Here is a 23,435-nt window from a genome sequence, read left to right on the forward strand (position 1 = left end):
TTAAAAAAGGAAGAAATACAAAACAACATTTTTTCCAAATTTAATTATTTTTTTTTTTGTTATTTTTTCAATCATTTTAACCCACCGTGTATTTTAGTATCATAAAACACACCAACCACCACACACAAGTATACTATTACTACACCACCACACGTTGTTTTTTTAATTACATTATATATAAAAAAAAATTATGCTATTTATATATACAAATATACAATAATATTTTTTTTTTTATTTTATTTTTTTTTTTAATTCTTTTTTTTTAAATTTTTAATTTTTTATTTTTTTTTTCTTTTATTCACTTTTTTTTTTTTTCCACTTTTTTTTTTTTTTTTTTTTTTATAAAGAAAACATACTAACCCCCTTTTTTTTTTTTTTTTTTTTTTTTTTTTAAATACAATAAACAATCAAATAACACAAATACATATAATTTAAATTCAAAAAAAATAATAGAATTAAATACAGTAATTTTTTTTGTATTTTTATATCTATCATTCATACTTTAAAAAAAAAAAAACGAGTGTAAGCTTTTTTTATTTTTTTTTAAAAAATCTTTTTTTTTTTTTTTTATTTTTTTTTTATTTTTTTTTTATTTTTTTTTTTTTTTTGATTTTTTGTTTTATTTTTATTTTTTTTTTTTTTTATTTTTTTTTATTTTATTTTATTATAAATATTAATATCTTCTGTAGCTTTAAATATATAGCCTTACTAAAAAAAAAAAAAATAAAATAAAATAAAAAAAATAAAATAAAATAAAAAATTGTACAACAACCAAACATTCAACACACAACAAAATAAAATAAAATAAATCTTATATAGTAATCTTTTAATTCAAATATTAAAAATAAATAAATAAATAATAATAATAATCCATAGAACATTTTAAAAAATAAAATAAAATAAAATCAAACAAACAATAACATATACTTTTAACCTTAAACAAATTGCAACTTATTTCAGCCTATTTAAAATATATATATAAATAAATCAAAAAAATGAGATTCAAGTGTTTTGGATCAGAAGAAACTGAACAAAGTTCAAAAATCGATAAAAGTATCGAAACAGATAGAAGAAAACTTAGAAAAGATGTAAAATTATTATTATTAGGTCCAGGTGAATCTGGTAAATCAACTATTTTTAAACAAATGAAGATCATTCAAGAAGATGGTGGTTATAGTGTTGAAGAACTTTTAGAATATCGTGCATTCGTTTATTCAAATTGTATCAGTCAAATGGAAGCATTATTAACTGCATCTGCAAAATTAAATATTGAATTAGAAGTTGAAAATAAAGTAAGTTTTTATTTTATTTTTAGATTCGATTTAAATTTAAATAAAATATATTAATATATTTTTATTTTTTATTTTTTATTTTTTATTTTTAGCAAAGAGCAGCAAATGTACTTCGTAGAACTATTGGTAATGAACCATGGTTATTATTAGCAGCTGATATTAAACACCTTTGGGAAGATAAAGGTATTAAAGAAACATATGCACAAAAAGATAAACATTTCCAATTAAACGATTCTGCTGCTTAGTAAGTAAAAAAAAAAAAAAAAAAAAAAAAAAAAAAAAAACCACCCACACACACATTGTGTAATTTTTAATTTATTAATTAATTTTTTTTAAATTTATTTTTATAGTTTCTTTGATAATATAGATAGATATATGAGAGAAGATTTTGTACCAAATGAACAAGATGTTTTGAGATGTCGTGTTAGAACTACTGGTATACAAGAATCAGAATTTACATTTGATAAGATTAGATTAAAGATTGTAGATGTCGGTGGTCAAAGATCTCAAAGAAGAAAATGGATTCATTGTTTCGATTGTGTTACAGCAGTTATTTTCGTTGCCGCTATGAGCGATTACGATCAAGTACTTAGAGAAGATGAATCTGTAAATAGAACTAGAGAATCCTTAGCCTTATTCAAAGAGATTGTAAATTGTGATTACTTTAAAGAGACACCAATCGTGTTATTCCTCAACAAGAAGGATCTTTTCAAGGAAAAATTAAAGAGAGTACCACTCCAATCTTGTTTCTCTGATTACACTGGTCCAAATAAATATAAAGATGCTGCCATGTTCATTCAATCACAATATCTTGCACAAGGTCCTTCACCACGTACTATCTATACTCATGCCACTTGTGCTGTCGATACTGAAAATATTAAATTTGTATTCAGAGCAGTTAGACAAACAATTTTATCTCAAGCTTTAGAACACTTCTAAAATAATCAATAGTAATCAAAAAAAACTAAAAAAAAAAAAATCAAAAAAAAAAAAAAAAAAAAACAACAACCCCCCCCTTCCAAGAAACAAAAGAATCAAAACAAACCTTGTAATAATACGAATAGTATTTATTTCAAAATTCTTTTTTTTTCCCGAACCAAAAAGCTAATCTACGTATCTCTCTTCAACGCCAACCTCAATATAAAGAAAACTTTTTATATATTAAAAAAAAAAAAAAAAAAAAAAAAAAAAAAAAAATATATAGGCTTTCATGAAAAAAAAAAAAAAAAAAAAAAAAGTTTAATTTCTCTTCAAATGGATAAATTCCAACCTTTTAAAAAAAAAAAAAAAAAAAAAATATAAATAAGAAAAAAAATTAAAAAAAAAACAAATATATAAATTTTTTTTTTTTATAGTTTCTAAATTTAATGTGTATATTACAAAAACAACTCCAGCTCATAAATAAATAAATAAATAAAATTTTTTTAAAATAAAAAAAAAAAAAACCAAACCTCTCACTGTTTCTTTTTTTTGTGTCAACTGATTTTCCAGATCACGATTATTTTTATTTTTATTTTTTTTCAGAAAATTTTTCATCCAACCAAACTCTCTTTTCAATGATTGGCCAACGGCTTACGGTCTAAAATTTGAATTTAATTTAATTTCGTAATCAGGAGTAGCCATTGGGCAACTATTCCTTTTTTTTTTTTTTATATTTTTATTTTTTATTTTTTTTCTAATCAATTTTCACCTACCCACACAAAAGGATCTATTTTTTTTTTTTTTTTTTTTTTTAATTTTTAAAATATCTGAAAAAAAAAAAAATTAAATAAAAAAAAATAATGGTAAAAATAAATTATAATAAAACAAATGAGTAATAAATACTTTTTGATTATTTAAAAACCACAAAATTTTATTAATTAATTTTTTGTGATTGGTTGTGATAATTTAATTGGATTTAAAATGTTAATATTCCCAAAATAAAACTAAAATCTATGCACCCTGGGCCCAATCATTTTATTATGCAGGAGAAAGAATTTGACAAATTATAAATTTTATACCTTTAGTGATTGAAATTTCCAAATATTATTCAACCTGGATTTTTAAAAATATTTGGATAAAAAGATAGTTAGAGTAGATATAATAGTAATGGATTGAAACAAATTCAAAAGTTGAAAATAATAAAAGAAAAACATTCACACCATTTACTTATTTTTTCAAAACATAAATAAACAAAAATGATAACAAATACAATTTAATTAAATTTTTTTTTTTTTTTATATTTTTATATTTTTAATTTTACTTTATTATTATTTAGTTTTATTGGATTTTTTATTAAAAAAAAAAAAAAAAAAAAAAAAGAAATTTATTTTACATGATTAATTATTTGTTTTTTTTAAATATAAAATTTATTCTTCTAATATTTCTAAAACCTTTTTCTCTTTGTTAATTAATGCCATTTGTGGTGGTTTTGATTGTTCAGGTCTAGGTGTTAATCTTTTTCTTCTTCCTTTACTTGGTTCAGTGCTTTGGTTTGATTGAGTAGCATCTTTTAGATTAATTAAATTTACTATTTTTTAATTTATAAAAATAAATATTAATATTAATTTTCTGTGTTTTCCATAGGTTTTTTTTTTTTTTTTAAACAATTACATTTGTTGAAACCAATATTCATTTTACAGTTTTATTTTTATCTATATTTTATTAAACAAAACAAAAAAAAATTCTTTACTTTTTTTTTTTTTAATTTATTTGTTTTTTTTTTTTTTTATTTTTAATATTTTTATTTTATTTTATTTAAATTTTAATTTTAATTTTTATTTTTATTTTTAAAAAAAATAATGTAAAAGAGTTGCGACTAGGGGATATTAATTGTAAATCAAATATCATATATTTAATTTTTTTTATTTTTTTCCATATATTTTTCTTTTAATAATAAAGTGAATGATTTCTTTAAAAAACCAATATTAACATTCTTATAATTATCTTTATTCTATTTATATATGTACCACACAAATAAAAAAAAAAAAATCAAAAATTAAAAAAAAAAAAAAAAAAAAATGGTTTATTGGTTTTTGTTTTTATTTAACAGATAAAATAAAAATTAATACAATAAAAAAAAAAAAACAAAAAAAAAAAACAAAAAAAAAAATAAACTTTTTAAAAGTGCATGGTTTTGAAATTCAAAATATAAAAGAGATAGCATTTTCCAAACATTTTTTTTTTCTTTTTTTTTAAAATAAAAAAATATGTCAATATCACAAACATAAATAAATATGTCAATATCACAAACATAAATAATAAAAATGGAATAATAGTAATAAAAATAATAACAAAAATAATAATATATTGTTTTGGAAGTGGATATAATTTTAATAACCATTAGATATTAATGATTATTAATAAAAAAAAAAAAAAATCACAAATCTTAAACCATAAAATTTTACTATCTTTACTAGAAAAAAAAAAAAAAAAAAAAAAAAAAAAAAAAAAAAAAAAAAAAAAAAAAAAAATTTTTTTCATTTTTCAAAAAACGACACTCCAAATTTTTTTTTTTTTTTATTTATATATAGATTGTTATTAATTTTATTCATCAAAAATGTCAACAAAAGAAAAATCACATAAAAAAGAATCAACTAAAAAAAAATTAGAAGAGAAATCAATAGCCTTACCAAAAACCAAAAAAGTTGAAGAAACTTCAACCACCACCACCACTATTGAATCAAAATCTAAAAAAGTAGAGAAAACTAAAAAAGCAGAAGAAAATAAAAAAGTAGAAGAATCTATAACAACACCAAAAACTAAAAAAGATAAAACTAAAAAAGAAACTTCAGCCACCACCACCACTGAACAAAAAGCCAAAAAAGTAGAGGAAACTTCAGCCACCATCACCAAAACAACACCAAAAACTAAAAAAGATGAGAAAAATAAAAAAGTAGAAGAAACTTCCACAGAATCAAAAGTTAAAAAAGCTGACAAATCAAAAAAAGTTGAAGAAAAGAAAACCGCACCCGCACCCGCACCACCACCAAAAGAAAATAAAACAACCACAATAAATAAAAAACAAAATGAAAAAGTTGAACAAACTAAAAAACCACAACAACTACAACAACAAAAACAACAACAAAAAAGAAAATTAGAAGAAATTGAAAGTTCATCATCAGAATCAGAATCAGAGGAAGATTTAGGATATGTACCAGATAGTAGTGATGATTCAGATGATGATTCAGATTTTGATGAAATTCAAGCAGATTTTGATATAGTACCAAGTGTTGATAAAGATTATCATTCAATCAAAAATATGATAGTAAGATTAGTACCATATAATGAAACATTGAAATTCAATGCAGGTGAATTAACCGATCTAATCATTGAACAAGCCACAAAAAAGAAATTTGGTAGATCAATTAATATTGATGGTTCTGAAGACCCATATGGTTTCATATCAATTTTAAATTATCAATTAGTTAAGAATCAACCAACAATTCAAGGTTATATAGATTACATCAATGAGAAATTATTAGAACCTGAAGAAACATTCATTGATTCCAAATTAGCTGGTGGTGAAAAATCAATGAAATCATATCTCTCAAAATTATTAAATCAATCTAAAACCAATCAATTGGGTTTAATTTTCTCTGAACGTTTTATAAATATACCAAATCAATTGGCTCATCCAATTTATCAATTTATGCAATTCGATGTTGAATTAATGCAAGAAAAAAATAATGATAAAAATTATGATTTTAAAAATTATTTGGTTTTTACTTCATTTGGTATAACTTCAAAACCAAATGAAGAAGATCAATTACCACCACCATCAAAATCAATGAATGTTGATGATGATGATGATGATAGTGAAGATCATGATGAACAACCAATTAAAAAATCAAAATCAAATAAAGGTACAATTAATAAAAAAGAAAATAAATCTAAAAATCAAAAATCAACAATAGTTGAACAACAACAACAAGAAGTTGAAGAAGTTGAAGAAGGTTTAGTTTTATATCAAAAATGTGAAGATAAATACTTTAGAGAATATGCTTCAGCTTGGTCAACTTTTGATATTCCATATCTTTATGGAAAAGGTTCAAAATGGACTCTTTACTCAAATATGATTAAAAAAGGTTTAATTATGATTATTCCAGCTTCAAAATATCAACAATTTTTAAATGATTTAAAAGAAAAAGCAATTTATGATTAAATAAATAAATTAATATTAATAATAATAATTTTTTAAAAAGTTTAAATATTTATTTTTAATGTTACCAAATATATTTATTTATTTTTTATTATATTAATACTTTTTATTTTTTATTATTATTTTTTTTTTTATTAAATTTATTATTTGTTAATTTATTATTTATTTTTTACTATTGTTATTATTATTTAATAAATCTTCTTTTACGATCCATTTCTTCTAATTGATTAATTAAATTTGGATTTGAAGCTTTAATTAAATTTAATAAATTTACAACATAACGAATTGGATATTCATCATGTTGTTTTGCCCATTCGATGACATCTTTTTCAGAGAAAGCAGCCAATTGATAGAAACCTTTGATATATTCTTCAGCGAAAGAAATATTTGGAATTCTTACACCACCACTAATTTTTTCGAGACCATTTTTCAAGCTCATAACATCTTGAATCATAGTGGCACGACCTTCATTTGTACATTTTCTAATCTTTGAATAACCATCGACCACTTGTTGAATGAAATATTCGAAAGCCAATTTAACGATATGATCACGTAATGGACGATTAATGACAGGAGTATCAGTGAATTGAGTTGAATTGGCAACACATTTATCTAAACCATTAAAGAAAATTGTAAACTCTTTAATGAAAGCATCTACATATGAGCTTTTACCGGGATTACTAATTTTCATATCCCATTTAATATTTGAAATTGTATTTGAGAAATATTGAGGACTTGCTTGATGAGTGAAAATGGCACTAATTGTACATTTAATTAAATGACCTTGTAATCCAGGTATGATACCAATGATTGAATTATAGAATTCATTAATATTATCAGTCTGATTTGGTGGTAATAATTGTTCAAACAATGGTCTACAAACAATCAATGCCTCTGCAATGAATGATAATGATTCAATAGCTACCATACGAACTGGTAAATTAAAAAATAATTTTGGATCACCTAATTGTAAACCAAAATAATTAATTTTACTTGGCACCCATTTAATTGATCCATCAGCTTGAATTGTTTGTTGTGGTGTAATTGGTGTTGTTGGTGAAATTTGTTGTGATTGTTGTTGTTGTTGTTGTTGTTGAGATTGTAATGATTGTTGAGATTGTTGTTGTTGTATTGATTGTAATGATGAAGTTGAATTTGAAGATTGTAATGTACTATTATTATTATTATTATTTTGAGATTGTTGTGGCGATAAATTTGGTGAATTTATATTTGAAGCTATATTTTTAATTGAAGAATTTATAAATGATAAAGTTGATAATGGTGAAATATTAGTAATGTTTGAAATACCAGAGATACCAGACATTACAGTATTAGCGGTTGAAGTTGCAATATTTGTAGCTAAATTTGGTGGTAAACCAACACGTTCTTTCATTTTATTGATAAATTTAGAGACTTGTGGTTTTGTAAATGATAAATCTTCAAATTGTTTCTCAGAGATTGTTTTCTCCATTTTTGTAGTTAAAGCTTCTAAACTGAAACCTTGTGGATCTAAATAACCACTGAATGAATAAACAGTGTACATATAGTATTCAACCAATTGACAAATTGAATTAAAGATATCAACAGAAATATGTGGTAACATTTCCATCATCTCCAAGTATTTACCAATGTATCTTACAAAACTAATAGTTGCAGATGATACTAATACTAAAGTTTCATTAACACCACTACTACCACCACCACCACCACCATAAGAATTGTCTTGTTTTTCTTTTTCTTTTTGTTTTTTTTCTTTCTTTTTCTTTATTGATTGATTATCATTATTGTTATCGTCATCAGAATCTTGATCTTCTTGAATATAATCTTGTTTTAATTCTTCATTTTCATCATCATCACTATCTTCATTATCTTTTAATTTTGTATCTTTTTTATTTTGATTAGTGGTTGCTGTTGTTGTTGTTGCTGTTGCTGCTGTTGTTGTAGAAGTTGATTTTAAAGTTGGAGAAGTTTGATTTGAAGGTAATCTATTCTTTTTATAAGATATTAATTCAGAGAAAGGGTTTCCTTTTTCTTTAATTGATTGAAATAATTGATCACCTCTTAAACGATCAGTATGAGAAACCTTTTGTTTTTTATTTAAACGTAATTCAGTTTTAGCATTGAAATCAGCACCAACCGGTATTGAATTCCAAGGTTCATTCTCTAACATTGTACGTAAATCATCGACACGAGTACGATGAAAATTATCGAGATAAGTTTTACTTTGATTAATGATCAATTGTTTCAATTGATGTGATGGATGACCACTAAACTCTTCACCAATCTCTGATATCTTTGTGACGGAATTTAAAACCAATAGGAAATCATCGATTTTAAAATTTGATAGTTTTCTTGGTGCCAATAGATAGGAGACTTGTTTTTGCATGGTATCCCAAATGGTTGTTTTAAATCTTGTCAATGCCGCTGTAATATCTTCAAATATTTTACTCTCTTCATGAAATTGATTCACCATATGAAATTGATTCATTAAATATAAACTTGCCATTAAATCACAAAGATATTCAAATACTGCCAATAAACAATTTACAAAATGATCATCCTTTAACTCTCTACATAATTCTTTATAACCTAATCCTTTAACTCTCTCTGGATTCATAATATTCTCTTCTGCTAATAAAACATGTGAATATACAATATTTCTAGTTTCTGGTTCAATTGGATCAACAAAATAACTTTGTAATTTATCTAAAATTCTATTTGCTCTACCTAATAATTTATAACTAAAATAAATATATATATATATATATATATATATATATTAATAATTAATTATTAATTATTATTATTATTTATTTATTATTATTAATACATACGCTTGAAATACTCTTGAATAAGTTGTTGAATTAAAATCTCTACAACTTATTAAGAAATCTTTATCAATACGTTCTTGAACTACATGATAAATTTCTTGTAAATTTTTATCTAAATCAGGTACACAATTATAATGAAGATGTTGAGTGATTGTTCTTCTACATTCTAGATAATATTTGATAGTTGCAGGATAATCACCATCAGATAATGTTTGTTTTAATAATCTTTCCAAATGAACGATCTCTCTAATTTGTGATAGATCCATATACATTTTAGTGAGTAAATTACGTTTGGTATATTTTGACATTATGATGAAAGCAGTTTGAGTTAAATTCTTTTTAGTTTGTGATAATGTTCTACGACCATTTGAACACATTACGGTTGAACGTTGAAGTTCAACACCGATTTCATGAATTTGTGACATACCTTGGACGAATTCTGTATAGTTTTCACGCACCCTATTGTATAATTTCGAATTTACATAATCCATTGCACGTGTGAATTGTTTGACATTACTATCTAAGAATATCGAGAACTCACTGGAACTATTGTTAACATTGGGTGGTAATAAATCTAAAATGAATTGAGTTGTATCGAATTTTGGGTCAAAGAAACCTGCTGGTGTTATCTTTAAAAATTCTTCTTCCGTTAATGATGGCTTTGTATCACTAATCAATTCCATATAGTATTGAGTTTTATTTGGTTTCTTTGATCCTGAATCACCCAATTCAACACCAATAATATTTGCTGCTGCATTAAATGTTTTCTTTGTAACTGTTTCAACTTCATCTATCTTTGCTTTCAATCTTGAAACATCAAATTTAAATGGCAATGGTAATGACGACATTTTTTTTTTTTTTTTTTTTTTTTTTTTATATGAAATTATTATTTTAAAAAAAAAGTATATTAATTTTTTTAAAAAAAAAAAAAAAAAAAAAAAAAAAAACCCAAACACAAACACAAATACAAACAAATCGAATTTGATTTATGTATTTGGTGAATTGCAATTTGGAAAAAAAAAAAAAAAAAAAAAAAAAAAAAAAAAAAAAAAAAAAAAAAAAAAAAAAAAATTAATCTTTTTTTAAAATTAAAAAAATAAAAAAAAAAAAATTAAAAAAAAAATACAAAAATTAAAAAAAAAAAAAAATCAAAAACTGGTTAAAAAACGACCAAATTTTTTTTTTTTATTTTTTTTTATTATTTAAAAATAAATTAATTCTGGCACATTTTGTTAAAAAAAAACGAAAAAAAATTAAAAAAAATCCAGATTACTATTTATATTATTTAATTGGAAACTATTATTTATATAGATATAGATATATATATATAATATTACAGGATGAATAGTTTATTTAAAAGAATTAATACCATTCAAATTAATACTTATCAAATTTCAAATACATTTTTTAGAAATTATGCAAAATCAACACCACTTCAGAAATTGGTTGATGACCAAGAAAAAAACTTTTTATTAGCTAATAAAAATATTATTTCTGTTTCTTTATTTAAAGATTTTCATCAAGCTTTATTTGATAGTGTTGACCAAGAATTATTAGTGGGATCTAAAAAATTACCAATATCTAGGTAAGACCACACTATTACTACTACCACGTCACTCACCAATAATTATCTAATAATACTACCACACATACACACAAACACACACAAACACACACACACTATATATATATATATATATATATATATATATATATTAATTTACTAATATTTAAATATTGAAATTTTATAGATATTTGATTAAAACATCATTTGAAACTAGAGAAAAAGCAGCAGAATTTTTTAAACAGGCAAAAAAATTTGTAAAAAAACATATAGAAGAAACTGATGAAAAAAAAAAATTACAAAGAGAAAAAGATAAAGAAAATGAAAATGAAAATGAAAATGAAAATGAAAATGAAAATGAAAATGAAAATGAAAAAGAAAATGAAAATGAAAATGAAATTGAAAATGGAAATGAGAAAATAATAGGGGAAAGAAAAAAAAGATATAAAAATTTATTAAATCCATCTGAACTCAAACCTTCAGTTCATGCATTATTAAAATCACTTGATCCAATTTATAAGGTTACTCCAGAGGATTTAAAATCTTTACCAATTTCAAATATTGATACTAGTAATGCTGTTATAATTGAAAAAGCATCAGAAATTGAAAATGGTGTTAAACTTTTATTAAATGGTAAATCTGTCGATCAAATAACTTTGGATGATGGTATTGTTTTAGGTTTTGATCTTGAATGGTCAGCTTTAGAAAGATATACAACTAAAACTAAAAAAGAAACAAAAACTGCCCTCATTACATTAACAAATGGATGGTATGTATAATAATTAAAATTTTATATTATAATAAATAAACAATACTAATATTTTTAAAAATAATAATGATAATAAAAAATAATAGTGAAACTGTTTTATTTAGAGTGTGTCATACAGGTTTAGATGAAAATAGTGAATTAGGAAAATTATTAAAGAGTGGAGTTATTACAAAGACAGGTTTTGGTGCTGGTAAAGATGCAAATAAAATTTGTAAAGATTTTGGTTTTGAAGTATGTATTTTTATTATTTATTGGAGAAAAAAAAAAAAAAAAAGATTATAATATATTAATGTATTATTATTTCCTCAAATGAAAATTTATAATTTTATTGAAATTGAAATTGGAATTTTTTTTTTTTTTTTTTATAATTAGGTAGATGGAATTTTTGATTTAAAATATACACCAAAGATTCTTGCATTATTCAAAAATAGAGCTGTTGAATATGTTACAGCTGGTTTATTTGGAGTAAATATTAAAAGAAATTCAACTTTAATTTTATCAGCTTGGGGAACTTCACACCAATTAAAACCAAGACAAATTCATTCATCTGCATTATATACTATTTACAGTCTAAAAACTTATTTCATGTTACCATCTTTAAAAGTTGATACAACTTTTATCGAAAAAGATACATTCATTCCATTTGCAAAACTTTATTAAAAAAAATAAAATAAAATAAAATTAAAAAATAAAAAATAAAAAATAAAAATAAATACAAATAAAAAGAGAAATAATTATAATTATTTTTTTTTTTTGAAAGTGTGTTGTATTAAAAAAAAAAAAAAAAAAAAAAAGTAGTAGTGGGGTATTATTCATTTCAATTACTTTTTATTAAAAAATCAAACAATGAATAAGAAATTCAATTTTATTTTTATTTTTATTTATTTTTATTTTTTTATTTTTATACACATTTATTTTTATTATTAAAAATCTAACGTATTAATTTATATATTTAAAAAAAAAAAAAAACATATTTAATAATAAGATATTAAAAAAAATAATGAAATTTATTATAATTTTAATTTTTATATATTTTATTAATAATATTAATGGATCTGTAATTAGGTTATTAACATTTAATAATGATCAATGTGGTGGTGAACCATATAATATTATAACTAAAAATATATGTTCTTCTAAAGGTTGTTTTAAAATATCACCAGATAAAAAAATAATTTATGGTATGAGTTTAACATCAAATGAAAGAATAGTTTCAGGAAATAATATTGGAGAATGTATTAAATTTGATAATTCATCATCGCTAATTGAATATCAAGAAACCAATAATTTATATTCATTTGAAGGTTATTGTAATGAAATTATCACAGATTCATCAACAACTACAAATAATAATAATAATGAAAATATTGAAGATTACAGTTGATTCATTAAAAGGTGAATATTGTGGATTTAATTCATCATCAAGCCAAGATTCAAATTATTTCTATTTTAAGAAATCATGTAATTTAGAAAATGGTATTATTACTCTATCAAATTGTAAATCATGTTTATCTGGTGACAAAAATTGTAAAATTATTCAAACAATTCAAACAAAAACTCAAACAACTTGCACATCAATTATATCATCTAAAAAATATACTTATCATAATATTTTTGATAATAATTCAAATATTTTAAATAATAATTTTAATTTTTTAACATTTTTATTATTGTTAGTAATAATTTCTTTAATTATTTAATACTTTTAAAATAAAAAATAAAAATAATTCTAAAAACATTTAATTTTTTTTTTTTTTATTATTATTTATTTATTTTTTTTTTTTTAATTTACAACTCTAATTATACTAACAACGGGTTGATTAAGTACTTTTCTAATTGGACCACTTGCTGAAAAGAAAGAGAAAAACATTGAACAAATGAAAACTATTATAATTAATTGCCATGGTAAAGTCATTGGAATTGGTAACAAATTAAAATTTTTCTTTTTATGGGATTTTTGGGTTTAATAAAAAATTAAATTAATAAAAAAAAAATTAAAACTAAAACTCAAACGATTTGTGCATCAACTATATCATCTAAAAATATACTTATCATAATATTTTTGATAATAATTCAAATAATTTAAATAATAATTTTAATTATTTAACATTTTAACAAATAAAAATTTTAAATTTTAAAAATAATTATTCTAATATTTTAATTTAAATTATTATTATTATTATTTTTTTATTTATTTATTTATTTTATTTTTTTAAGTTACAACTCTCATTATACTAACAACGGGTTGATTAAGTACTTTTCTAATTGGTCCAAAAGCTGAAAAGAAAGAGAAAAACATTGAACAAATGAAAACTATTATAATTAATTGCCAAGGTAAAGTCATTGGAATTGGTAACATTGTAAATAATTGTCTTTGAAGGATCATTGTGAAACCAACAGTTGAACCAATAAACATACCCAACATTGAGGAAGCCATAACCAATACGAAAGCTTCATAGACGTAAATTCTAATCATCCAAGATTTTGGTATTCCCAATGCACATAAAACACCAATTTCTTTAGTTTGTTCTAAAATATTTGAATATACAGAAGACATTAAAGAGAAGAAAGAGATGGTCATTGCTAAAACTGTAGTAAAACTGAAAAAGTATTGAATGATCACAGAGGCCGTTGCAAAAGGTTTAATCTTTTCATAGTAATCCAACATATCGAAATCCTCTCTAAGATTACCAATTAAAAAGCTATTTAAACGATTCTTTATTGATTCTACAGCATCTTTATCATCAGTATTCAATTTCAAAATCACTTGATTCATTGGAATTTCACGTACTGATGAGAAGATACTACTTGCATACGAGAGATAAGTTGGAAATGATACGATTGAATCTTGATTTGTAACTGATGGGAATTTAGAGAATTTAAAAGATGGTGCGCTATCTAACATTGCCGATGGTTTAACTAAGTGTCTAGTGGAATTAACTGATGAAGCTTCACCAGATTTAATATTTAATTGTAATAGGAATGATTGATCAATTGAAGCACCAATAACATCGGTATACAATGAACCAATGATTATCTTTTGACCACTAGTAAATGAATAGATTTGCTCGGAAAGATATTGAATATCATTCAAACTATAATCAGGATCAGGAGCGATTGAGCTTGCCTTTAAGAATCCAGGTAAAGTAGTAGCGAATAAGTTTGGAGAAATCGCATACATATTGGTGCCATCACTATAGATATGACCAATGTTTGTAATTTGAGATTGTTGATATTGTTTAGTCATAATTGAGAAAGATGAAGACTCCCAAGCGTAATCTTCAATCTCTGGTTGATATTGTGAGAGGAATTGATCGATTAACAAAGTTGACTCTGGTTGAAAGAATGGTTCACTACTTTTCACACTTAGATAACTACCATAGCTTTGTTGAACTTGATAATTCATTGATGCCTGTTGCATAGAGTATGAAACATTGACAAAGATAATGAATGCCAATGAAACTGCATACATGATAGCGGTCTTTCTATTTCTAAGTTTATGAGCTATTAAATTCTTTATAACCAATGATTTGATAGCACGTTTCTCCCAAAAGAAGAATAGATTAACTACAGCCCTCTCTAGAATCTGTTCAACATTTAATGCTAAACTAACCAACCCCAATAACATTGCAATCAACAACATGAAGAACATATTTAAAAGTAGTGTCAAATTGAATGAAAGCAACGACAATGGGAACACATAATAAATTCCAAAGCCAAACACAGACAACAATGAGCCAATCAATGCAACCGATGATGAGAAACTGTTATCTTCACTACGTTCAATTGAGATTTGTACAGCGGCAGTCTTTGAATGTTTCACATCTAAAGAGTCATGTAAATTCTTACCCAATGCATTACGAATTGGAAAGATTGCCGACGCTATTGGAATTATAATACCCAATGCCGATGCTAACAATATGGCTTCACCTGTTAATTTTGGTGGAATTGGTACGCCAGTAATTGATTTGAAAATAGCAGAAACAATGAATCCAAATACTTGAGCAATTAATAAACCTAAACCCCAAGATGGTACACTATAGGAGAATGCTTTGAATAGCATCAATTGAATAATACCATTTCTTGTTGTACCAATCATTCTCATTACACCCATTTCAAAGGTTCTAGTCTCTACATCAATCATCAACAATGAATAAATCAATAGAATCGATAAAAACAATAGAATGAATATGATTACATTCAAAATCAAACCTAAAAATAATGCTACATATCTATTCTTTGAAAGTTCACTCATCACTGGTAATTCTGATGAAAGTTCATTAAATCCAACTTTATATAAAATTTTATTTGAAAAATCTACAATCTTTTCTAAAATTACATCTTGATTTGAATTAATATATGGTGTTAATCTTGATGGTGGTAAATTTATAATAACTTGTTTTGAATAATCATAAAAATTAATTTTTGAAATATAACTTTTTTTTTAAAAAAAAAAAAAAAAAAAAAAAAAAAAAATTAAAAATTAATATATATATATATAATTTTTCCCCGATTTTTTTTTAAAAAAAAAAAAAAACAATATTAAATAAACTTACTTTTTTGAATTATAATTCATTTCTGGATCAAATTGTGTAATTAAAAATGGTAAAAATGTTGAATATTCAATGATTATGGAAGAACTTTGATCGGATGGGAACTTACCTTCAGAAGAAGAGAAAGTATCAGCAACAGTTGCTGTTGCATAAATTACGGGTATGGTTGAAGAGGTGATATTGGCATGAGTCCAAATTGATGATAGAAATGATCTAGTTGGAATACGAATGAATATTGTATCACCCTTTGAAATTGATAATTTATTTGCTAAATTCTCTTGAACGTAAACTGTACCCTGTGGTGGAGCATCCAATTTCCAATCACGACCTAATCCCATCCTCTTTTCACGTGCAGTATCAATCACAAACATCGATGCTTTACTTGCTACTGAATTACTACAAACTGATTCGAAACAGTATGGTTCACATTGATTTGGCTCATCATGATATTTCCAAAGATTATCATTTGGATTTGTGTTACCGTTTGGACACGACTTTGCACTAACCACACTAACAGTCCCATCGACTCTTGGTGAATGGTAACTATCATCTACTTCTTCTAATTCATATTGATTATTATTATTATTATCATCAAAATAACTTCCATTTGGTTCTTTATATGTACCAGCTAATAACTCTGATAACATTGTATAATTTAATTGATCTGATAATGTCCATGAACCAGGTGTCAACACCATATCCATTTCACCAACACTTGCTTCTGACAAACTTAGGAATACCACTGGTGTGTTGGTGATGATGGAAACACATAGTGACACTATAAACACTACCAAGAAGCATGCGGAAAATCCTAACAAATAGGATAACTTATTACGTAGATTGATTCTTAATGTATGTGAAAAGAAATGTTTCCAATGGTAGAGTAATGTTCTAAACCAATTCACTATCTTCACTTTTACTGTATCACCATTTATTGCATTTGATATACCCTTGAATTTACCATAAGGTTTACTTGATATTTTCTTCTTAATTTTACCATTGTCATCATAATTATCTTTATTTTTTAAAAATGTTTGTTCTTCTGAATTTTCTATAAATTCATCAAAACTATCGCTACTACTACTACTACCATTACTTTTATTTATTTTTACATTATTATTATTATTATTATTATTATTATTATTATTATAATCTCTTGATTTTATAAAATCATCATCTTCTTCATCATCATTATTATTTATAGATTGATATTTATTATTCCTTTTATTTGTCATTATTTTTTGGTTTCTATTTTTTTGTTTCTTTTTTTAATAGTAATATATATACATATATAAAACTATTTTTTATTGTTTATTTTAATCTTTTTTTATTTTTTTTAGGATTTTTGAAAAAATTTAAAAAAAAAAAAAAAAAAATTTAAAGATTATGTCAGTGAAATTTTGGTGGTGTTATTTGTATTTAATTAAAAAATTTGTGTGGTATAAATTCTGGAAAAAAAAAAAAAAAAATTAAAATAAAATTTAAAAAAATAATAATAAAAAAAAAAAAAAAAACTAATAATATAAATGGGGTATATTAATAATTGTAACACTTTCAGATATGTAAAAAGTAATAACACTGAAAAAAAAAAAAAAAAAAAAAAAAATTAGGAAAAATAAATTGAAAACTTAAAAAAAAAAAATAAAAAATAAAAAAATAAAAAAATAAAAAAAAATCTTTTAATTTTTTTAATTGTAACCATGATCCAATAATCTCTAAATTTTTTTTTTTTTTTTTTTTTTTTTGGTATCGTTTTCTAATTATTTGTTTTAGATGACCACCTGTCATTTCCTTCAGATTGCAATCAATAATTAAAATCAGATTATTAAAAAAAAAAAAATAAATAATATAAAATAAAATAAAATAAAATAAAATAAAATAAAATAAAATAAAATAAAATAAAAACATCAAAAAATAAAACTGAAAATAATTAAAATATTTTTTATATTTTTTTTTTTTTTTTTTTTATAAAATTGATAAACAATTTAATTAACAAACAATTTTTTTTTTTTTTATTCACTTACAATTTTATTTTTGCACACCACTTTTTCTTTTTATTTTGGCCTAAAATTATAAAAAAAATATCTTTTTTAAAAAAGATTTTTACATTTTTTTTTTTATTTTTTTTTTCTTTTTTTTCTTTTTATTTTTTTATTTTTAATTTTTTTTTTTTCAATTCATTTCATTTCCATTATTTCTTTAAACTTATTTTTTTTTTAATATAACCCTTTTTATTAAATATTTGTAAACAATGAATCAATTAGGTATGTTTTAAGACTTTTATTTTTTTATTTATTTTTATTTTTATTTTTTTTTATTATCATTATTTTCTTTAAAATATTACTAACCATAAATTTATTTCTATAGGATCCGGACCAACAAAACAAGGAGTTGCAACAAATACAGGTTCAACTGGAACTACTAAAAATAATAGCAACCTTAGTGGAAAAGGTTGGGTTCTTTAGGTTTTTTGATGATCTTTTCTTTATTGTGAAATTACTTACCATCATCAATTTTTGTTGATTGATCAAAAAAAAAAAAAAAAAAAAAAAAAGTATGCAAATTACTTTTATAAATATATTTTTAGAATATTTCAAGTTTTCTAATCAAAACATAGTTTTTTTTTTTTTGTATTTTAGAATTAATGTATAGATAAATTAAAAAAAAAAAAAAAAAAAAAAAAAAAAAAAAAAAAAAAAAAAAAAACCCCAATAAATAACAGAACATTTCTAATTCATTATTGAAAAAAATATAAAAAAAGTAATCAAATGAATATAATATAAGGTATAATTTTAATATTAGTTTTAATCTTAAATTTTTTTTTTTTCCAATTAATATTCACAATCAAATTTATATTTAAAAAATAAAAACAGTAAATTTGGAAACAAATCAAAAGAAATAAATTTGTTTTTTGTTTTTTTTTTAAATAGTTTTATTTTAAATAATAAAAATAATAAAATAAAAAAAAAGTAATAATTAAATCTTTCAGTTCTTTTATTTTACTTTTTATTTTACTTTTTTTTTTTTAAAAAAAATTAATCTTTTAAAACTGTTATGATTGATTGTTTTAATAAATGTCTAATTGGAGAAATTACAGAAATGATTGAGACAATTAAAGATGAAATAAAGAGTATAGGAATTAATTCCCATTGAATTGAAAATGGTATAATTTGTTGATCCATCATTGATTGTTTTAATAGAATAATATAGCTAATGAAAAGACCAATAATAATACCAATTATACAACTACCAAATGAAAGTGTAAAAGCTTCGATAATATAGATTTTATAGATTTTAAAATTTGATAAACCAATTGATCTTAGAATACCAATTTCTTTTGATTGATTTTTAATACTTGTAAACATTGATGAAATTAATGAAAATGATGATATTATTATAGAGATTACTGTTGCGAAATCAAACAATAATGAATTTAATTTATCTGAACTGTTTGATGAATCTTTATATCTAATTATATATGGACTTTCAGAGTTTTTATTAAATAAACAATTTTTTGAAATTTTATATTGTAAAGAATCGATTTTATCGTCATCTAATGATTTTGGTTTAATTAAAATTAAATTAACTGGTATATTCCTAACTGAATCAATATTACCACCTGATAATCCGACATATGCTGGAAAAGAAGTAATTACACTTTGAGTAAGATCTTCATCCGGAATTTCAGATACACTAAATGTACCTGCAGTTTTTAAATATGCTAATGGTTTCACTATATTTCTACCCATCCAGTTGAATGTTACATTATGTTTTTGACTTCGACCTGATGAATAATCTATTCTTCTATAGTTATTAATTTCAATATAATTTGATAATATAAATTCATCTGGTCCACCTTTTTCATCAAGATACATTAATTTCTTTTGAGATTGAGTTAATATTAATTTATTCATTGAATCTTTGCTATATAAAATCGTTGATAAATCAGTCATATCACCATTTTGATTAAAATCAACATCTTTATCAGTTTTTAAATTTTTTGAAACTGATGAAACTTGAAAATAATCTTCCATTATTTCACTGAAATAAGTTGGGCCAACTGCATGTAATGATGATTTTAATGTTACACTTCTAGCAAAATCAGAAACATATGATTTCTTATCATCGGGTTGAGAAAATTCACTAAATTTCATTGATCTTAATGAATAACTATCTAATTCATCATTATTTTCATCATCTAATATACGATCTAAACATAGAGTTATATTTGATAAATCTTCTCTGGTGATAAAGGAACCAGTTTCAATCTTTAAAAGTGAACCAAACGATTGTTTCTCATTAGCATTTGCAGTTTCAACTTGAATTAAATATAAACAATTAATTATAATTATTAAAGATACTGAAACACCAAACATAAACATTGTACTTTTATTCTTTTTCTTGTGAGAAATTAAATTTTTATATAAAATTATTCTGATTATATTTTTTGCAAAAGGATCTATTAAAGTAATAATGTAAACTAATGTTTTTGAAATGATTAAATGGAAATTCATCATTAAGAAAATTGCTGATATTAAAACTAAAATTAACAATCCAAATAATAATGCTAATAATGAACTAAAATTACCAGATAATAATAATTTTGGTAATAAAATACAACCAACTATACCTAAAGCGCTTAATGACAAACCAATCCATGATAAATACTTTCTATATTCTGAATCAGTTGAATCTTTATCAATTGTTGTAATTTGATGTGATGATGATATATTTGATCTACTAGTATCCAATTGCTCACCTAATGAAAAACTTAATGCTTTTCTAATTGGTAATATCAATGATACCATTGGTATTAGAAAACCAAGTAAAATTGAATAAACAATTGAATCTACTGTTAAATAATTTGAAATTTCATCTGAATTTGTAAAACGTTTTAATTGATCTATAATTATAAATAAAAAGATTTGAGAAATTATTAAACCTAATATAATTGATGGGACTGTGAATATTATTGTTTTTGAAACTATTAGCTCGATGATGAAACTAAATTTAGCACCTAACATTCTAAATACACCGTTATTAAATGTCATTGAATCCACATCAATCATTAATGTTGTATAAATTAAAAGAATTGATAATAAAAGGAATACAAAAACTATTAAATTTAATAATTGACCTAAATTACTTGAAACTTCGTTACTCTTGTATAATTCAGTCATTATTGGTGTTGAAATATCAACTCTACCAACACCAATTTTGTAAACTAATTTCGAGGCAACTTTATTTACTCTTTGTAAAGTTTTATCTAAATCTGTACCATAATACATTGGCAATCTGGGGGATGGAAATTTCATAACTATATTTTCAACATATTCTTTTATATTTTTATTTTTCATTAAATCTACATTCCATGTTGGATTTACTTGTTCAACCATTGAATCATAGAATGAGTCAATATCTATTAAAACTGATGGTATTATCTCACCCAATTCGAAACCTAGTTCAAATGGATTCTCTGTATTATTGAAAAATCCATTAACTTTTAATTTTGTTATTATATATGGTGATTTTTCAATTTGAGTTGTTGAAATCATTGAATCTGTTAATAATGTTGATAATAATCTAACTGCTGGTACTATTATAAAAATTTCATCACCAACATTTGCATGGATTGATTGAGCAAGTGATTCTATAATTAAACATGTTCCTTTTGGTTGTGATCCATAACCAAATGTTGATTTTATACCCATATCATTCTCTTTTTTAAAATCTAGTAATTGGAAACCCATAAATACATGATTTCCTTCACCACTACATCTATTAATAAAACAAGTGCTCTCTGTGCAATTTAAACCACTCCCATTTGAAAAGTATCTTGATTCAATATTATCTTGTACAACTTTTTCACAATAACTTACTGGATATCCATATGTATCTATAAAATTAAATCTTGGTGAATTATTTTTAAAAAAACTATTTTTATTACTAATACCACTACCACTATATAATCCATGGGTATTCTTTTCATCAGCTCCAACTCTATTATCATCTTTTATTTCTCTAGTTGTATCATTTAAAATTTGATCAAATAATGTATAATTTAATCTTATAGTAAAACCTTTTTCTAAATCTATTGAAAGTTGTTGTTTTCCTGATATTATTAAATCTATATGATTAGCATCAGAATCTGCTTTACTTAAAAATATTAATGATATATTTGATAATACTGATAAACCAGTTGCAACTAAAATTACTACTAAAAAACATGATATAAAACCAATACTATAATTCAATTTACTCCTTTTAATACCATTTATTGAATATTTAATTATTGAAAACCATTCTCCAATAGTTGTATTAAATCCAATATTTGTTAAATTTATTTGAATCTTTTTTAAAATAAATCCAAAATATTTTAAAAATTCTAAACTTCCAAAAATTAATATTATAAAAAATTCCAAAAAAACAAAAATTCCTTCAATTATTATTTTAAGTTTATTGAAAAAATAATTCTCTTTTTTAATATTATTATTATTATTATTATTTATATTATCATCATAATAATAAATATTGTCACCTTGACAATCATTTTCAAGTGATCCTTTTAAAATTGATAATTCAATTGGGTCACATTCACCAACACTCTCTCTCCATTTATTATAAAATTTTTTATTAATTAAAATTGGATCATTCTCATTCCTATTATTTATAGAACTCTTTAAAATTGAACTATTTTCATTGATGATACTATAATCACCATCATCATTATCATTCCCACTTGATTCATAATTATACATTTATCTGTAATTTTTTTTTTTTTTTTTTTTTTTTTTTTTTTGGAAAATGGTTAGCACTTCTTTCCGAATTTTTTTTTTTTTTTTTTTTTTTTTTTTACTTACTGATTATTTTTTGACTTTTTTTTAAATTCTTTTATTTTTAATTCCCTAATTTTTTTTTTTTCTTTTATTTTTTTTTTTTCTATTTTTTTTTTTTTACTTTCTGATTATATTTTTTTTTTACTTTTTTTTTTTTTTACTTTCCGATTATTTTTTTTTTTTAAAAAAAAAAATAATTTATTGGTCTTTCAATTTTTTTTAAAAAGTAAAGAAAAAAAAAAAAAAAATAAGTGTAAAATTTAAAGTTTTACAAATGATTGCAAATGTGTCTAGAAAATAAAAAAAAGAAAAAAAAAAAAAAAACGAAAATTAGTTTTGAAATAATCTTGTTTTTTAGGGATTTTCTTGAAAACACAAAAAACTATTAATCCCGAACCTTTAAAATTTTGAAAAATTAATTATTTTTTTTTTTTTTACTTTTATAATTAT

General features: G+C 22.4%; 10 protein-coding genes across 10 annotated transcripts; 5 read left to right on the forward strand and 5 right to left on the reverse strand.

The window, feature by feature from the left end:
- Nucleotides 1–995: 995 nt before the first annotated feature.
- On the forward strand, nucleotides 996–2,231 carry gpaD (G-protein subunit alpha 4; the record flags this gene model as incomplete). The annotated part of the gene is made up of 3 exons (XM_633104.1): nucleotides 996–1,292; nucleotides 1,385–1,536; nucleotides 1,643–2,231. The coding sequence occupies 3 exons, from the start codon at nucleotides 996–998 to the stop codon at nucleotides 2,229–2,231; spliced, it is 1,038 nt and encodes a 345-aa protein (XP_638196.1).
- A 1,409-nt stretch (nucleotides 2,232–3,640) lies between these two features.
- Nucleotides 3,641–3,906, reverse strand: DDB_G0285651 (hypothetical protein; the record flags this gene model as incomplete). The annotated part of the gene is made up of 2 exons (XM_633105.1): nucleotides 3,641–3,801; nucleotides 3,885–3,906. The coding sequence occupies 2 exons, from the start codon at nucleotides 3,904–3,906 to the stop codon at nucleotides 3,641–3,643; spliced, it is 183 nt and encodes a 60-aa protein (XP_638197.1).
- Nucleotides 3,907–4,830: 924 nt separating this feature from the next.
- On the forward strand, nucleotides 4,831–6,435 carry DDB_G0285653 (hypothetical protein; the record flags this gene model as incomplete). The annotated part of the gene is made up of 1 exon (XM_633106.1): nucleotides 4,831–6,435. One exon carries the CDS (start codon nucleotides 4,831–4,833, stop codon nucleotides 6,433–6,435), a length of 1,605 nt encoding a protein of 534 aa, XP_638198.1.
- A 181-nt stretch (nucleotides 6,436–6,616) lies between these two features.
- Nucleotides 6,617–10,111, reverse strand: DDB_G0285655 (hypothetical protein; the record flags this gene model as incomplete). The annotated part of the gene is made up of 2 exons (XM_633107.1): nucleotides 6,617–9,173; nucleotides 9,267–10,111. The coding sequence occupies 2 exons, from the start codon at nucleotides 10,109–10,111 to the stop codon at nucleotides 6,617–6,619; spliced, it is 3,402 nt and encodes a 1,133-aa protein (XP_638199.1).
- A 492-nt stretch (nucleotides 10,112–10,603) lies between these two features.
- On the forward strand, nucleotides 10,604–12,256 carry DDB_G0285657 (hypothetical protein; the record flags this gene model as incomplete). The annotated part of the gene is made up of 4 exons (XM_633108.1): nucleotides 10,604–10,848; nucleotides 11,015–11,596; nucleotides 11,683–11,827; nucleotides 11,969–12,256. 4 exons carry the CDS (start codon nucleotides 10,604–10,606, stop codon nucleotides 12,254–12,256), a joined length of 1,260 nt encoding a protein of 419 aa, XP_638200.1.
- A 340-nt stretch (nucleotides 12,257–12,596) lies between these two features.
- DDB_G0285659 (hypothetical protein) lies at nucleotides 12,597–13,296 on the forward strand (the record flags this gene model as incomplete). The annotated part of the gene is made up of 2 exons (XM_633109.1): nucleotides 12,597–12,906; nucleotides 12,977–13,296. The coding sequence occupies 2 exons, from the start codon at nucleotides 12,597–12,599 to the stop codon at nucleotides 13,294–13,296; spliced, it is 630 nt and encodes a 209-aa protein (XP_638201.1).
- Nucleotides 13,297–13,379: 83 nt separating this feature from the next.
- DDB_G0285661 (hypothetical protein) lies at nucleotides 13,380–13,511 on the reverse strand (the record flags this gene model as incomplete). The annotated part of the gene is made up of 1 exon (XM_633110.1): nucleotides 13,380–13,511. The coding sequence occupies one exon, from the start codon at nucleotides 13,509–13,511 to the stop codon at nucleotides 13,380–13,382; it is 132 nt and encodes a 43-aa protein (XP_638202.1).
- Nucleotides 13,512–13,808: 297 nt separating this feature from the next.
- Nucleotides 13,809–17,384, reverse strand: DDB_G0285663 (DUF214 family protein; the record flags this gene model as incomplete). The annotated part of the gene is made up of 2 exons (XM_633111.1): nucleotides 13,809–16,032; nucleotides 16,153–17,384. The coding sequence occupies 2 exons, from the start codon at nucleotides 17,382–17,384 to the stop codon at nucleotides 13,809–13,811; spliced, it is 3,456 nt and encodes a 1,151-aa protein (XP_638203.1).
- Nucleotides 17,385–18,400: 1,016 nt separating this feature from the next.
- DDB_G0295823 (hypothetical protein) lies at nucleotides 18,401–18,614 on the forward strand (the record flags this gene model as incomplete). Its single annotated transcript, XM_002649088.1, has 2 exons — nucleotides 18,401–18,413; nucleotides 18,517–18,614. The coding sequence occupies 2 exons, from the start codon at nucleotides 18,401–18,403 to the stop codon at nucleotides 18,612–18,614; spliced, it is 111 nt and encodes a 36-aa protein (XP_002649134.1).
- A 570-nt stretch (nucleotides 18,615–19,184) lies between these two features.
- On the reverse strand, nucleotides 19,185–22,907 carry DDB_G0285665 (hypothetical protein; the record flags this gene model as incomplete). The annotated part of the gene is made up of 1 exon (XM_633112.1): nucleotides 19,185–22,907. The coding sequence occupies one exon, from the start codon at nucleotides 22,905–22,907 to the stop codon at nucleotides 19,185–19,187; it is 3,723 nt and encodes a 1,240-aa protein (XP_638204.1).
- Between the last annotated feature and the right edge of the window lie 528 nt (nucleotides 22,908–23,435).

The sequence above is a fragment of the Dictyostelium discoideum genome (assembly GCF_000004695.1).
Source record: "Dictyostelium discoideum AX4 chromosome 4 chromosome, whole genome shotgun sequence".
Lineage (NCBI taxonomy): Eukaryota > Evosea > Eumycetozoa > Dictyosteliales > Dictyosteliaceae > Dictyostelium > Dictyostelium discoideum.